The sequence below is a fragment of the Megalops cyprinoides genome, chromosome 3 (assembly GCF_013368585.1).
Source record: "Megalops cyprinoides isolate fMegCyp1 chromosome 3, fMegCyp1.pri, whole genome shotgun sequence".
Taxonomy (NCBI): Eukaryota; Metazoa; Chordata; class Actinopteri; order Elopiformes; family Megalopidae; genus Megalops; species Megalops cyprinoides.
Genome location: NC_050585.1, coordinates 22,166,489 through 22,183,851, shown reverse-complemented (window position 1 = coordinate 22,183,851; position 17,363 = coordinate 22,166,489). Strand labels below are relative to the sequence as shown.

Here is a 17,363-nt window from a genome sequence, read left to right as displayed (position 1 = left end):
AAAAAACAATAATAATACGGGAATAAGTAAATGTGGAAGAGCCGTAAGTGTCCCATTAAAACAACCTTTACTGGTTCCAGTCTGCTGGCTGTAAACAGAGGATAGCCAGAGCTGGATATGTGGCAATGCAGCTGAGGTTTTGGGGCCTCCTGAATTTTAATGGCCTTCAACCCCGTTTAAAAGTGCTCTGTCCCATGTATCCATCCCTTCTTTAACCACAGTTCATATTGACAACTTGTCTATGCATCAGATTTTGTATGTGTATGTTTTTTTTTTTCAGAGCAGGCAGGAGAGGGAGGCACTGAATCAATCTCACTGACAGTACTGGAAAAGCCCTGGGACCAAACAAGGATGCCTTTGAAGCCCTCGGTGTGAAGTCTGCCAAAATAGCCTTAAACTGCAAAATATCAGCTCTGTCTCAACTCTCTTAGAGGGGGGGGGGTGAGGAGGGAGGAAAATAAACATTCTGTACACCTTTCTTAAATGTCGCAAGCTGGGTTGTAGAGACGGTGGCCTTGGAAAAACGGTGATTATTCTCCGAACATTTACTTAACTTTTGGGTGCTCTGGTGTGGCAAACACAAAAAAGTTCAAAGGTTGATTTTTAACTATTAGGTAAAGGAAAACTAAACAGGGCAACGTCTCTGTGTAAACATTTCCTGGGTGGTAAAAGCTCTAAATCTGACAGCACTGTTCTCACAGCACCATGCCTGCTGCTGAAACTACAATCTAGACTTCATCACCTCGGCATCACACCAATTACTGTATTTTTACGGGAAAGAGTGAGATTCACCTGTGAGATTGCACTGGCATTTCGTGTTTTTGTGGGGACTTACTTGGAGAGTGACACGCCTCCCGCCTTCCCGATGAGCTTCTCGTGGTGCAGGACGGCCTCGTTCCACGGGATTTCCAGGAAACTGAGCAGCCTCCTCATCCACTCCTCTGGGTGGAGCACCAGCAGCTCGTACCGCACAGGCATGCAGCGCCCGGCCGCCTCGATGCACTGCTCGTACATGGTCTCCATGGCCCTGTTCCACTTGGTCAGGCAGTCCCGGTAGCTGCCCAGGTCGAACCCGGCGATGGTGACCTTGCGGGAAATCATGGAGTAGACCGAGGCCCGGCCGTCCCGGATCATGAGGATGAACTTGGAATGGGGAAAGATTTTGGCTAGATAGGAGAGCGACTTGAGGGAAAAGGGGTCCTTGTTGCAGAGGAAGGTGGCCGGCTCGCCGTGCTTGACGATGATCTCCAGGAGGAAGGCCCGCATGGCGGAGTCCAGCACCTCGTCCGTCACGCCCGCCTCGTCCAGGCGCATCTTCTCGCGGCCCGAGCGGCTCCAGGTCTGCTTCATGGCCAGGACCCGCGGGATGACACGCGTCTCCTCCCCGCAGCGCACCTCCGGGTGCGCGTCCAGCATGGCCCGCATCAGCGTGGTGCCGCTGCGCGGGAAGCCCCCGATGAAGATCAGGGGTGTGTCCTTGTTGTAGGTGGCGGCGCTGCTGAGGTTGTGGCCACTGTGAACGGCCGTCCCTCTGACAGCTGCCCGGCCGTGGTCCCCACCGCGGTGCTGGCACTCCATGGCGTGCCTGCCCAGATACACTAGACTGAGGGAGCTGAGCACCAGGCAGACCAGCAGCAGGTTGTGTTTCAGTCTTCCAGCCATCCCAGGACCAGGCTGCGGAGCCAAGGGGGGTGGCGTGTCCCTTCTTCAGAGCTCACCCTCTGGGGCAGCCTGTGGCAGCCTTACAGGCGCCCATCTCCAGCAGGTCTGGAAAGACACATTCACACACAGTCATGTCAAACCTATTCTACTCACATCCAGAGCGGATTCGTAAATTCACTCTGACACATTTATCCAGAATCAAAGAGTTCTGATCAGAGCGCTCAGGAGTGTGGGATTCAACTGGAACTTCAAATGACGCAAATCCACTGTAAGGCAGCAGGAGCTGGCTGTCATGCTATCACAGCTGTTCTGTTCTGCCACTTGGATCAGGTTACAACAGGTTAGGAGTAATGCTACAATTTGTATCATGAAAACCAAAAAATGAATGAATCTCCCTTAAAGTTTGATTCATGATGATCTAAAATTCATAAAACTACTGTACATCCACCACATCTGGACTCCTCAGTTAGAATGACCAAAAGGTGCTAAATGATCTGAACATAAAAATGTCAATCTAGATTTTACCAAGGCACAAATTTATGAAGGGCTCTCTATTCATTTCACACCTAGGCTATTCATCATCCATATGCACTTGGTTCACCTTAAAGATCTGTGGCTTAAACACATGGATAGAAAAATCCCACACATACTGAAACAATCAATCAGGGGAACAAAGAACCAAACGAACTCCTACACATCTGGCAATGACCCCACCCCTCCTCCAAAAAAGAACATCTGGAAAAGAGATTTAGCTCTCCAACATTACCCCTTCCCCCAGTATCTCCAACCTCAGAGAGGAGCATGTGCTTTCATCCAAATGCTGAGTTTTCGCCACCCTCCTCAGGTGTTTCATGTTGTCTTTTACTTGTTCTTCCTCTAAGTGTGTACACCATTCCAACACGAAACAACAGCTGCAGACTTTACCTTTAACTTGCCAAGAGCTAAAGAAACAAAGATATGTGATGTCCCTGCTGCAGTAGGCTGGTGCTGCAGCTCCGCTTCAGTGGGTTTTGCTGATGCTGCCTTTTTCCCCTGGCTGACAACTAATGCACACACTTGTAGTCTGCAGCTCACCATAATCCAGTTTCCACAGGTCAGCCTGACCTACAGTGGAGTGCGAAGAAGCTGCCCTGCTGGGACCAGTTCACATGGGGGAGGGCAGGGACCCTGAGCACAATCAGGCAGCGTGAACATCAAAGATGGTGGAGGACAAGATTGTCAAATCCACCTTTTTTCAACAGTAATTGCTGTTACCCAAGATCATGTAATCTGTGCTATTTGAGGTCTTTAAAGTCTTAAGATGTTTACATCAAATAAACACCACTAAAGACATACCCATGACTGGCGGTTCCTATGGTTATATATAATGTATTTTGGAAAATCCAGTGTAAGTATGGTTGTCACCATTTTTAATTTAGAATTGAAAAGCCATGACCTTTTACTAATCATCCAAAAAATTAGTAGACCCTGGGAGTCGGCTGCAGAGCGGAGAAGTGTTTAAGGAACTGGGGCTGGAGGAAGCTACTAAGTGTAACGTGGACTTATTGGGTAAATATCACAAGGGCGCCACCCTCAGTCTGTGACTGGATAATGTTTTGTTCCTTGTATTGCTTTCCATTTTGGAGAAACTCCACACAGATTAATTCTATCAGCCTGACTCTTGTGATGCGTTGGCAACAGTGACAACCTGCCTCATCAGGCATGAAGAGATCAGCCCCAGGAGAGAGGTGAGGAGCGCAGTTTATCAGTCTGACAGACACTGGCGCAGTTTAAATCAATCCAATGAGTGTTGACATCTGGGAACTGCTCAATTATACATGACTGCATTAACAGTCAGTGTCTCACCTGATTCTGTCAACCAGTGAAAAGAGAGGCAGAGGCTGCTGACACTGTCGAGGCAGTCTGTGCCTTGTAGGGAAAAGCTCCAGTGAAAGCAAGCTCTGACACAGTCAGCCTCGGACCATTAAGAATTTCATACATCAAGAAAACTGAAGAAGATCAATAGACTGCCAGTTCTTAGGGTCAATCAGGACAGACATTTTACATATACCTGACCAGTCCCAATGGACCTTTTCACAAAGTCTGCATAAGAAACTCCAGAACAATAGGATTGGTTTTTTATAATTAGTTCATAGTTGCTTCCTTTCCTTTCTGAATGGCAGATCTAATTACCCATAATTCCAGGGCACTCCTCTTCAATCTCTCACCAAGTGACTGCACTTTGCACAAGTACTGAGTCCGTTCAGATTAATCTAATTGTGTTATGTTGTATAACAATGAGCTTTAAATCAAGTCCACCAACTCCTCTTGACCAGTCAATATTGGGACCTGATGTACTAGATTTTCATAATTCTGTATTCGTAAAGAAAGGACTTAGTACCAGCTCAGTTAAAATAGATGGCACCTCTTCACTTAATTATATGACTGGCAGGGTCCTTCTTAAGTACAATACATGCACCTTCCAAAAACATAAATAATAAATAAATGAAGAACACCTTATGGTGTAAAGGTACCAGTTCCTGTTGTTCTGCATGTATCTCTTAATGCCATCAAAAATAAGGAAATTACAATGACACAGGAATTCAAATCAAACCAAAATGCTTACACTTCCCTTGCTGTAATCTAGAGGATATTAGAGCACAGAACATCCTCTGCCATGAACACTGAATGGACTTGGATAACAGATTCCCCCAAAAATGCTAGGCTCACTGGATACACTACCTGTAGAGTGCACACAAACCCAGCCAATGGGCCTCGCTATCTAAATGAGGGAGTGGAAAACAATACTTCCTTCTGCATGCCCTTCTGAGTGACTCAGAAGAGAGGAAAACAAGACTCCAGATGCTTCACACCCACCAAAACCGGCTTCCAGCAAGAGGCCCATTTTTAGCATGGGGGGTGCTTTCGTTCTCCGCCTCTCAAAGATAGAGCTTTCAGAATAACTCATCCCTCATTGGCTAGACCAGTCTGTAGTCCACTATTCGACCTGGGTATTAACAAACCTAAGAGAGACATTGTCTTAGCAAATCTCATCAGAGAAAATACTGAAAGTGATATGATAAATTTCAGCAAAAATAACAAAAAATCACTGCAACTTCCACATTCCAGATGAACTGTAGCCATGGACAGAGGCAAGTACCTCACCCTATGAGGTCAACCCAGAAATGATCCATGGGGTTCCATTCAGAGCATACAACCTGTTCAGACTTGCCCTCCACCTCCTTTCAGACATCTCTGCTTCTTTCATCTAGCCATAAATCAAACACTTCCCTTACAATGTGACCATGGAGACAGTAGTAACCATCATAGACTTCTGTACATTCTGGACTGTTTTAAGCATTTAAAAGCAATACCTACAAAATATAAGAACATACAAACCTACACAAGGGTGGATTATAAAGTGCTTATGAAACTGCAAAGTGCTGCATGCTATTTCATCAAACCACTGGTGTTCAAAAAGATCAATCTCCATCCACCGGACATGGGCCTATACCACCGAATACACAGCATGCAAAGCTTCCAAAACAACTTAGCTCCCACCCACTTCAGAGGGGGCAAAGAGCTGCAGTAGAGCCCAGGGAGAACAGATCAAGAGGAGTCATGAGGACGGATAGATTTGTCACTACTCGACGTAAGGAGACACACACCCAGGGGAAAGCTGAGAGCAAAGAAAAAGTAGCTGTGAAATCCATGGGGACGTGTGGCTGAGGCTCATTACTGTGGGAATCAGCCATGGTGGTGGCCTAAACAGCTGGCAGTGTGACTGCGGGCTCCTTGCCTCTTCCGCACGTTGTGACTTCATACACCGCACAGTCCGGGATTCCTAAGACTGCACATTGTGTGCGAGGGTCTGGCATTTCTAATGCCGTTAATTGTGCATTAGGGTCTGGCATTCCTAAGACGCAAAATTGTTCACTAGGGCCCAGCATTCCTAAGACTGAAAAAGAGACTGCATAAAAAGAGACCCCCTTCCTCCATTTTCCTTTGCCATTTCTGCTGCTACAAACAGACAACGGTTATGTACGGTCTGTGTGAGTGACAGCTTTTGGCAGTAACCTCAGTACACAGTGTTTACACGACCAGATCAAGGTCCATGTTGCAGCCTCTAGCCGATACTGTAAGTCTATTTCAAAAGTCACATGTTGCAAGAACGTTAAAAAAAATACAATATTTAAAATCCCGATGCAGGTGAGGCTTATTTATTAAAGGAGAAACGACAACAGATCATACGACAATCCTGTGAACACGCACATCTCCCAGTTTATATGGAGAGTATCATCTTATTTGTATCATCAAAAATAGGTTTCTCTTTCTTCATCTGAATCAAACACTAAGTCATAGCTAGAAATATGATCCGTCAAAAACAAAAACATGCGGAATGGCTTTGTCATTGCAAAATGTTATAACAACTGTTTTACTAAATACAGTTTTCAATATATGCATATTAAACATTCTCATACAAGCTAGTGATGAGCAACCCGGCTTGCACAGCAACATTAACCACCTACACACTTCATGTGCTTCGTCTGTAATTTTAACCCGTCCTGTTTGCGGTTCATGCAGGATGTGTTCGAAACCAACAGCTAAAGGGACATTCTCAAACACATACCCAGCTGCTTACTATTCCCGTACATTCGTGTTAGCTACGGTTAGCTATCTACCTGGCGATACACACTCATTTCAAAAAAACACAGATGAATATTTCAATGATATAGCTAGCTAGCTATCTTGGCCAGTAATTTACACATTGATGTATATTTTTCCCTGTAATGTTTGCTTTGAAATTAAATTGTAGAAGACTGCAGCTTCCTGTCTAGTTAACGGGGTCACCTGGCTATGTCAGACCAAAATACACAAAATCAATAATCCATTTGCAACTACGGACAGGTAGCAAGCGTCAACATCAATTCCAATTTCTGAACGCGAAGATCCACGAACACTAACGCTAACTAGACAAATTTTCAAGTTTCACCGATACTGTGACATTTCTACGCAATACAAGTGTCGTTCAGCATTACAGCGTGGCTAAGTATGTACTTAAGTCCTGCAGACACAGAAACAGTGGTAAGCAACTTTCTCTGGAACAACCATTGGAGGTTACGACCGCTCAAAAAGCAAGTAAAGTAGAGAAATACTAACTTGAAACAGCAGGCTAGCTAGTTAGTTTACTAGCTAGACACAAGGATCCGTTGGAGCAGGAAACCGTCTAGCTCAAAAGCTTATTCATCAGTCTCAATGATCGCTGTGCGAATCGATACATTCCTTTGGCATTTTTTATAAGATAGTGGTCTCTTTCTGTGATTCGAACAGACAGCTCACAAAACAGATGACTCCAGCATCCACTCGCCTCCTAAAAGCGAATGCCTTGTATTTAATCCGAGTGGGTGCTTTAAGAAGCACAGCACCTGATTGGTCGCAAAAAGGGGGAAAAATCAGAAAGAGCCCATTTCAGAATAGCCAATTGGTTGTGGCCTGCAACGGAGCACTCTTTGATAGGTGTTTTTGGGCATCATTCTGCACGAATTCTGTGCAGATTCACTAGTATGAGTTCATACGATTGGTTCGTAGTATTGCCTGTGCGGAGTTCAGTCAATCTAGGCGGATAAAGATCAGTGACTGTGTGCGTAAATCTGTGTAGAATGACGCCAAAACACCATGTTTCAGAAGGATGGTTGACATAAATTAAAATGGTTCATCAATAATAACAAAATACTGACGTTACCCTGGATCCCATTCTTACCACAAGCCACTGAACAACTAAACTCACTCTTCCTATATACATTATGTATGTATAAATATACATTGTCTACGAATGACTGTGAATGATTATGGCAGTATGCATTGTGGCTAAAACACAGTATATGCTGAACTAGATTAATGCTGTACATATGTCCCCCATATGTCATTTTAGAACATGTACATCAAAATAAAAATGCACCCAGACAGGCGGTAAAGCCAGTCTTTGTGCATTGGGTGAGCTCCAGTCAGAAACTTTAGGCTCAGACTGACTCCTCCTGAGCCCAGAGTCCAGATGCTTGGCTTCCTTTTTAAAAAAATCAGAGCCAGACCTCAAAACAAAGTTCCAGATTCCTGATACAGAGCACACAATTTTTTTTTCATGCGCAGCAAACCGGCACTATAATCCCTACAAAAGCACCATAATCTCTGCTTTGAAACAGTTTCTGGGTCTTGCCTTTACAATGTGGGCCTTGCCTTCTCAATGAAGCAGTTAAAGATCTTCCTTACAATAATAAACTGTCACGACACATAAGTATCAGGTTCAGTAATCACTTACCTCAGGTAGAATCATGCCCCCTAACAACAAGGTAATATAAATATAAGACCTCCTGTGAGAATGAAACTGACCTGCCGTGTTCTGCTGTAGGCAAAGCCATGTGTTCACACAACAGAAAAAAATGGGGATAAAGGTACGTTTTCAGCATGGCAATACTTTCAGAGAAAAGAAAAGGCTTTTAGAGAAAAGACAAAAATGTATTTTCAAACAGAAAAGATCAGGATCTCGGGAAATCTTGAGACATGCGGTTTTATTTATGCCTTTCAGGCGATTTACGTGGCGTGAGTTCAGCTCTGCCGTTTCTCAGCCAGCTCCACAGAATCCCCCCCCCCCCCCCCCCAAAAAAAAAAAAAAAAAAAAAGCAGAGAGCTTAACCCTTTCCTGCTGACCCTAAACTCCCAACAGTTTCCTACTGTACTGAGTGACCATGTGACATCACATGTGTAATGTATGAGGATGAGGCCAGTGCATAAATGCTAGTCAGAAAATTAAAAAAAAGATTACTTAGCTGGACTTTTGTGTGTTTTACTGACAACAAAAAAATCTCCCAAGTTCCATCTTTCATAGGCACTTTTTGTATGGTACTGTTCCTCTTACGAGCTCATAACTGGTTACATGCTCATTTCTTACCATTTTTTATTCTTACACCTTATCACAATTGTTACTTTACCTGCCCTTCTGTAAATACGCCCTTTCACATCATTATGTTACTCAGAGCAGCTGCCAAATAAATATCTTTTTTTTTAGTAAATAAAGTCAAGAGTATGTCACTGCCACACCAGATAATCCTGCATGTTCCACCTTCTAGTTTGAGCCCTTTCCTGACCGGGTGCAATCTCACTGATGTTGCATCTTAAGATGCAGGCACAATGGCCATTTGTTTTTGAGCAAAAACCCACTCATTCTGTGAGGAACGTCTCTCAGTCTTCACTGAGGGTGATCCAATGAGAGCATGCTGCAGAGCAGCACTCCGTCATTAAACGCCCACTCAGAAGAAAGGAGAGCGGAGACAGAGGTTAAATGAACACGCTTGCAAACTGCTGGGGTGACTCACACAGCTACACACGCTTTTCTGTTACTCATTACTGCAGATGTCCAGGTTATCCTCCACTCTTCGCTGACGGTGTTTTTTCCTTCCATCACATTTCTAGATAAGCCGATGAAGGAGGAGCTGACCTTTGTGTGAACACAGAAACAGGAAGCTGTAACCACATGTTTCTGCCTCTTTTTTCAGTGCTGCACTGCTCCCCTGGACTTGATGGCACCACCAGCAGCGGTCATCCCATCACCCCCCCCCCCCAACCCCCCATTCAGTCTGGCTCATCTTCAAGTACATGGCGCCTCAGCTGATAAGCTAATGCCTTTCAGTCTCTGTGGAAAACGTGAATAATGAGGTAAAAAAAAAAAAAAACCAGGAGCACTTTAGCGCAGATACCTGTCTGCTCCAGACTGATGGGTATCCGTGTTCATGAGAAAACACAGGCACTAACACAGACACATTAGTTTGGCAGCAAACAGCAGAGCATTTGTGTCGGTGTGTGCAAGGGAGTCACTCAAGACTGGTACTATTAACCCTACAACCACCACATAAAGTATTAATACCCCTACAATCTCCCCTTACACAATTAATAGTCCTACTCCAATCTCTTCTTATACTGTACATACTATACCAGGGACTTGAAAAAAAAAAACTTTGAGGAGATGCCAAGCTGAATTAATATCCTGAAGCAGCCTGTAGCCTCAATCTGTCTGATGGGTGAGGCAGCGAACAGGGCTAATGAGGAGGCTAATGACAAGGGTCTGCCTAGTAGGCTCCAGGAAGGAACTGAAATGCAGAATCTGCAGATGCACAGCCCCCAGCCACTCCTCTACAGTACTAACAGACAACTCAGATTATCTCTCTGTGAAATGGGAATCTGCATCAGCAAATGAAATAACCTGAGTAAGAGTGAATGGCTGTTGATTTGTGGACACGTCTTTTTCCAGCCGGCTGACGCAGGTATCACTGCAGCACAGTACTGGACTGGTGGGAATGGGAAAGGGTTTACTGCTGGAAGCATACTGCACCAGTGCTGTTCTGCTGGATGCTCCCTGCTACACACCATTAGGGTGACTACTCTTTTAATCACAAATTTAATATATCATTGCCATGATTAGCGTAGGTCAGTCTGGGTAAGAGTGCGCTTGCCAAATACATAGCTGGTTTCATCCTCTTCCCAGCCTGCTTTACCCTCCAGATAAACAGGGTACTATTTGCATCTTGGTGCGGATTAGGGGTCAAGACTGGTTCGGGTCCACCATCCGTACCATGTTCATACACCCCTGCAGGTGGCTGACGGGTGAGAAATCGGACCACGCTCCTCTCAGATAAGGCACACCTGCAGCTCTCCTCACTCAAGCTGTCCCCCTCCTGGTTCAACCAGGGTTACTGCAGCACCTGGAGACCGCAGGACTCAGAAGAAATCCTCTCCAAATTGGATGAAGGCATCCCATAATTAAGAGTAAGTAAACCTTTGAAGTAAGAACCTCCCTGGAGACTCTCTACCCAATGACACTGCAGGACCTGTACGTGGGATGGCAGCTAGCCACAGTGGGTCAGGAATTCCACTTATAACCATGATGTTGTAGGGTCAATTCACTGGTATAGCAGTAAATATCCAAGTGTGCACATGGAAAAATGTAAGCAGTGCAGGCTACCCTACATAAGGGTGGCAGTGTAGCATAGTGGTTAAGGACCTGGTTCGATTCCCCACTGGGGCAATGCTGCTGTACCCTTGGGCAAGGTATTTAACCCACAATTGCCTCAGTAAATATCCAGCTGTATAAATGGATAACATTGTAAAAACACTGTAACACTAAGTCGCTCTGGATAAGAGCATCTGCTAAATGCCAACAATGTAATGTAATGCAATGTAATGTAAAGGGCTCACGTTGCACTTGGAGTACAGAACTATAGGCCTTGGTGTGGATAATTGGATTGGAGGATCAGCAGGGAACCTCTCCGAGAGCCAATTAGGAGGCAGAATCTTGAGTACCACATCAGGGCAGCCCCATCTTCAGTGTACAAGGATCAGAACGCACTGATTGCCAGGAGAGTGTGGATTGGCTGCAGTGGGCATAAAGGAAGGCAGGAGCCAATCAATTTGTTTGTCGTATTGCTTAACAAGCAGTATAATGCAGCAAATGCACTGGTATGGTGAACCCCTGGAAAATGCAGCCTTTACTCTCTCCTCAGTGGATCACAGCATCCAGAGCTCTGTGAAAACTGGCATCTACACCCTGCTCACTACGCTCACTGAAGCTTTACAACAACCAATCAAACCACAGTGGAGCTGGATAAGACGACACTATAGCAGGAGGAAGGATTTTTAAAACATTTTTTGTGATTTAAGTTTGAGTTTATTTTCTAAAAAAAAAAAAAAAAATGATTATCATCTGATTTGCCACTGTTCCTGTTTGGGCAATGCATGAAAAAGCTGCACGCACTCCCACACAGACTGAGATTTCCTGTGTCAGATGTAGTTACAGATTACCAACTACAGATATCACGCACAAATAGTTCATGCCGCAAAAACCCTGCAACAGTAGAAATAAGTTTTATGCATCAACTGAACAGGGCGTTGCATAAATACGTTTCCAGTTCACTCTCACTCTCCCGTGTTATTTTTGGGGCGCGTAAACACTGCAGAAGGTCACGTCAGGCCAACGTGTTCACGTCACAAAACGCTGTAAACCATAAAGGACGGAGCGTGGACTCCTGGTGTTTAACTACCTATCAGGCTGTGCCAGATGGAGCAAGCTACACAGATGCCCATGGTTCACAGGAAGGAGGCGCAGCTCGGAGCGCAGGCCCAGGCAGTGTGCAGAGAGGCCCTCTCACAAGCTCTTCCCTGACTGTTAAACAACAGTACGATTTCATCAGAGGCCATTTCATCGCTACAGCATTTCAAAAGAAAAAAAAAAAAAACACCCCCTCAAGAAAATAACGTACAAAGGTTCATTCTCACTTGACTTTGAAAATTGAAAAAATGAACAGATGAAAGAGACTGTGGGACAGAAGTGATTTCAGGACAAACTGTGGGGACTGAGAGAGGACTCGGTTCAGAGAGGCTCTGATGTGGAAAAGCCCATCTGATGTGACAGCTCTTGACAGCCATGGAGCTTCGCCTGCAGAAACAGACTGACTGCGGTGGCACACACCCAGTGGTACAACAGCCACCCCCGACGGGACTGAACTGGGACCTGTGTTAAAATTCAAAGGCGAATCATTACTGGTATATGATTATAACCACTGCAGACCCAGCGGCTGCATGTGTCCTGGGTGTATGTGCTTTCAGGACCCCGTACTGGACACTAAGCTGTATCAGTTTCATCCATCTCTGACACGCTGCTCTCTGCTCTAGTCTGATGAGCTCGACAGATCCGTGACAGCAGCAGACACTGCCACATTCAGGGACACAAGCATTGACCTATGAAAAGCTGCAGGCATCTGGGTCTGCTAGCAGGGGGCATTACAGGGGCCAGAGAGTGAATGCTGCTTGGTCCCCAGATGGGAAAAAAGAAAAACTGGGGAAAGGAGGCCACACAAACACACACACACACACACACACACACACACACACACACACACACTTACGCATGCGCACACATACGCACACACACACATGCACGCACGCACGCACAAACAAATGCACTCGCACACGTGCACACACACATTCTGGTAACAACTTTCCCATCCTTCTTCACATATTACTTTGAAACACATGACAGAGCTGGCCCCCAGTCCTCTGCAAGTCTCTATGAGCCCTACTTTTTACTACCACACTGTAATGTAAGGGTTTTTTTTAAATAACTAAGCTCATAATACACTCTCAAGAGAAATGAGCAGAGTATCCTCAGAGAGAGTTGCTTCCAGCACAGTGAGACTTAGCATCCACACACATAACATAATTTCACACCCATTCTTCCAAATCCCCAGAGCCCTGTCCCGATTGGTCCATTAGCACTCCGGCCACTGAAGGGGGCAGCATGTAGGTGGTCAGTCCTTGGCCTCCTCCATCTCTGCGTCATCGGGGCCAACGCCGTTGTCCTGCTGGGGGTCTCCAGGGAGAATGTCTGTCACCGTCTGCAACAGCTGCTCTATCTGCTCCTCCATCAGCCTCTCCTCACTCTCCTCCACCATCTTTAACACACACAGGGTTTATGAGTTTATACATGCATACACACAATTACACACACATGGTCTTACACACACTATTTATACACACGTATGGTGTTAGGCACACACAGTTTATAGGCACACACAGACACACACACACACAGTCATATACATGTATAAACAATTTATATACACAGACATACACACACGCTGAGGACAGATTTCACTTTACACTTGGAGAAGTCTCTCCTAAATGTGGTGTCTTGCTAAGACTGCCTCCAAAGGTGGCTTTGGAAATGGTACAGGAGCCAGAGAGGGCGATGCAAGACTCACCAGCTGGATCTCAACTGCTGTCTGTGGCCTGTGATTCAGCAGCTGCAATTTCTCTGCTCTGAGAGAAAAAAACAGAAAAGGCCAGTCATGGGGCAGAAAAGACCAACAGAAAACCCAACGAATCTGCCAGAAGGACAGCATCTGCTTGTTAGCCACACGGATAAGTGGACTACCACAAAGGCCTAAAGTGCTGAGTGCGCTGTCTTCTGCTACAGTGCATACTCCTTTCACACAACAGCAAATAAAGTATCTTTTAAGGCACAAACTGTGGAAGTGAGCAGAGGACCTATTATATAAACAGAAGAGGAGCTATGAAGGTAGCAGTGCTAACTAAGCAGGGGGAATCATGGTTTGGAATCAAACTATAAAATTACAGGGGCGAGAAAACAACAGCTTGTATTCAGAAATATTGCATCTGGCTTTACAAACTGGATGCAAAGTTCAATCCCCCCGACGTTCAAAAGTGTGACAGTAGGGTTTATGGCTCCCCAATGGGTTAGCTTGTTCCAGGTGCTGGCTAGCGCCTGCTGGCGCTCTCCTTCATGTGAGTGCTCTAAACCTGGCTCCGCCCACAGAGATCCAACCGCCGCAGCAGCTGGAGCCCACAGAGGTCAGATCCAACGCTGAACCAACACAGAGTACAGTCACACCCTCACACACCCACCCAAAAACATACACACAAGCAATGCCAGATGGCCGGGAAAAAAGGCAACCTTGCACAGAGGCGGCATTGTGAAGTGGTGGCGCCCTGCTCCTGCACTTACTTGGTGAGTTTGTGAGGCAGCATGGCAGTGAGGAACTCCCGCACTGTCTCAGGGCTCTGGTGGCTGCAGGGCGTCTTTGACAGGTACTTCAGAGTCTGCCAACCAGCAGGGGGAGCAACAGGGAATAAAACACCAAGACCACACCGACTTCATTTCAGAATAAAAACCAATGCATTCATGTTTCTGCTGAAGTATTCAGGCACAGAACTAAGATAATAAATAGCAAATTATTTACTATACCAATAGTTTGTTCATCTGAACATTTTCTATATTTAACAACATGTCACACAAACATGGAATATTAAAACTGGATTGATATTTGCCTGTGAAGGGAAAATGGACATATACTACCTGTCAAAATGGACCTCAGCAAAATCTCACTGACCACAGCATGGTCTCACTGACTGCAGCATGGATTCACTGACCACAGCATGGTCTCACTGACTGCAGCATGGATTCACTGACCACAGCATGGTCTCACTGACTGCAGCATGGATTCACTGACCTCGTACATGATGGTGTTGAGGTTCTGCTGGCCGGCACTGTGCTTGCTCTTGCCGCTCTCCTTCCTCTGTTCCTTGAGGTCCGTGAGGAGCTGGTACACCTGCGCAGAGGTACACAACCAGGCCGAAGATGAGACCACAGAGAGAGTGGGGGGGGGGGGGGGGGGGGGTGTAACTCCCACTTTGCTAAGGGCCTTAACACTCACCTCATAATTACTGAGCATTGCAGCGTTGGCGTCCTTCCTGAAAGACAACAGCGACACTTTCAGCAAATGAGAATTCACCCTACAGCATTTAAGGTTTTTAACATGAAAATATGGTCATAATTCCAGTCAAAATATACAATGGATGTTTAAACAGAAACATCCCAGAACCTGCAACAGAGTAACTGAACACCAGTCCTTGATGGCCACAGGACTGCCAGTTTTCCAGCTCTATTTCATCCTCTGATCTAATGACCTGGGAAAGAAGCTGTGCATGATTTCAGTTAAGAGAATATGATTGGTTCAGTGAAGTTTGTTAAGTGCCCAGTTGGAATGAAAGATCTGTGAACACTGTAACCCCCCAGGACCAGTAACCCTGCATACACTGTAACCCTCACTAGATTAGAACAATTTACAATATGACTGCAGCCACACCAAGTGCGTCCAATTTGTCAGATTATCTTTCTTCTTAATAAAAGAATGAACTGAGATCTGGCAGAACAGGAGGGACAATATTGAAGCATAGGGATGAGAAACACCTCCGGAGGGCTCAAACATATTTGACGACAGACTCCAACGCCCCCTGCTGACAGCACAACATTAGTCTAGTTCCGTGTTTCCCAACCCTGCTCCTGGAGGCACACTGTCCTGCATATCTTCTATGTATCCTTCCTGCTTGACTAAATCAGGTGTGCTCAGCTAATCAAAAGTGCCACTGATGAGTTCAGTCAGGTAGGTAGAGCAGGGATAGATAGAAGATATGCAGGACGGTGTGCCTTCAGGAGCAGGGTTGGGAAACGCTGGTCTAGTTCATGGTTTCTCAATCCTACTCCTGGAGCCCCCCTGTCCTGCATATCTTCTATCTATCCTTGCTCCAAACACACCTGATTAGTGTGATTAACATGCTCTTGATTAAATTAGGTGTGCTCAGCTAATCAAAAGAACCACTGATGAGTTCAGTCAGGTAGGTAGAGCAGGGAAAGATGGAAAACATGCAGGACAGTGGGCCTCCAGGAGCATGAATGAGAAACATTGGTCTAGACTAGCTCTCTACTGCTACCAAAACCTGACAGACCTACAGTTACAGCCAGAGGAGCAAATAGTAACATTCCATAAACCACTCTTGTACTGTTAAATACATAATGTAACGCATTGGAACTCTGAATCTACTTATGCACTTTTGTACGTCGCTTTGGATAAAAGCGTCTGCTAAATGAATAAATGTAAATGAATGGCATGGTTCCTGAGTGAAAATGCAGTCGGTAACACAACACTGAAACGCACGTGAATCCACAAAGCAGCTCCATTTCTTTAACATTGGGAAGGAAAGCTTTTCAAAAACGCACTCAGACAGCAGGGTAACATATGCAGCCCAATAGCTAGCTAAGAATACTGTGAGCCACAAATCACAATGTAAAAATTGTGAAAAGAAAGCTTCCTCTCTCTTTGCCAAAGTTAGCAGAGCAGATGGTCTACTTTTTTCTTATAGCGAGCTATAAACCACGATGTCTACAGCTGAATTCCAAAAGTAGCCTGCAAGCTGAGTAGGTACACATAACATTTGGGCCTACAAAAAAGGCTAACTAAATACCTACAACATACATAGCCGCATGCCATGTTGGCTGGCTGAATCCAAAACTAACTAGCCCGAGGGAGTTAGTCCAGCATGCTAATGACGCCATTAGATCCGACAGCTGACTAGCTGTAACTACCAATTGGTTGAGTTAAATTCATTCAAAATTTTGAATCATTTAAACCATTTAGTTAGAGCAAACAGGGGGCACATGCGTCGGTGTTCAGTATGCCAGGCTGTCACTCAGAAGCAGCTCACACTGAGCTAGCAAGTTGGCTGGCCTTAAGCTAATGTCACGCTGCAGGTTAGACACGGCTGAGTAAGATATTATTTAACGAGTACCATACATTCAGTTAAATAAACCAAAGACAAACAAACAGAGCAGGGTGGGAAAATTATAAAAAACGTTAAATCCGTTCGCTTACACTTCCATCTCGTTTTCACAGCCGCTTGTCCCACCACATTTACACTCCGCGTACACAAAGAGCTCGATCGTTAGTTCCTACCCGTCCCCACTTCCCAGATCCGGGGCGAATGTCTTGCCGATTCCATTAAAACACACAATTCGATGATTACAGTGATTTTTAGGAAGTGTGATCACTTGAAAAACTTTCTATAAGCAACGGCATACCTTACTGGCCCTGCCAACCTTTGCCGGAATCTAACATTTTCCCCAAATGCAATATTAAATTATTATGAACGCCACATGATTTACTGTAGCTAATTAACTTATCTTCCAGTCTGCATTTTAATGCATGAGCACACCCGGCTAATGTCCTGGTAATTAGCTCTGCAAGTCTTCAGCGATCTGCGTCTGTTTGTACACACACGTACGTTATTGCATCAGAGGCTGACTCACTTCCTTTCCAATC

At 45.3% G+C, this 17,363-nt stretch overlaps 2 protein-coding genes across 3 annotated transcripts in view; both read right to left on the bottom strand.

The window, feature by feature from the left end:
- tpst1l (tyrosylprotein sulfotransferase 1, like) overlaps positions 1-8,207 on the bottom strand; it is a 16,860-nt gene extending 8,653 nt beyond the window's left edge. The window contains exons 1-2 of one of the 2 annotated variants that reach the window (XM_036522944.1): positions 8,029-8,207; positions 836-1,767 (exon numbers count right to left, since the gene is read on the bottom strand). In XM_036522944.1, coding sequence (XP_036378837.1) covers positions 836-1,662 — 827 coding nt within the window. In that variant the 5' untranslated portion in view covers positions 1,663-1,767; positions 8,029-8,207. Of the gene's footprint in view, positions 1-835; positions 1,768-6,801; positions 7,003-8,028 lie in introns of those variants that run through there. The other variant, XM_036522943.1, reaches the window with a different exon arrangement.
- Positions 8,208-12,619: 4,412 nt separating this feature from the next.
- Positions 12,620-16,970, bottom strand: LOC118775658 (calcitonin gene-related peptide-receptor component protein). Its single transcript, XM_036525674.1, has 6 exons — positions 16,917-16,970; positions 14,922-14,958; positions 14,718-14,816; positions 14,213-14,307; positions 13,449-13,506; positions 12,620-13,139 (listed from the first exon to the last, which is right to left on the bottom strand). The coding sequence occupies exons 1-6, from the start codon at positions 16,922-16,924 to the stop codon at positions 12,996-12,998; spliced, it is 441 nt and encodes a 146-aa protein (XP_036381567.1). The 5' UTR covers positions 16,925-16,970; the 3' UTR covers positions 12,620-12,995.
- Positions 16,971-17,363: the final 393 nt, after the last annotated feature.

What these genes read in the sequence shown, in the direction of transcription:
- LOC118775658 (XM_036525674.1), bottom strand. An exon ending in TCAACACCATCATGTACGAG is followed by an intron (nt 14,308 to 14,717) that starts GTCAGTGAATCC and finishes GCTGGTTGGCAG; the next exon opens with ACTCTGAAGTACCTGTCAAA. An exon ending in CAGCAGTTGAGATCCAGCTG is followed by an intron (nt 13,140 to 13,448) that starts GTGAGTCTTGCA and finishes TGTGTGTTAAAG; the next exon opens with ATGGTGGAGGAGAGTGAGGA.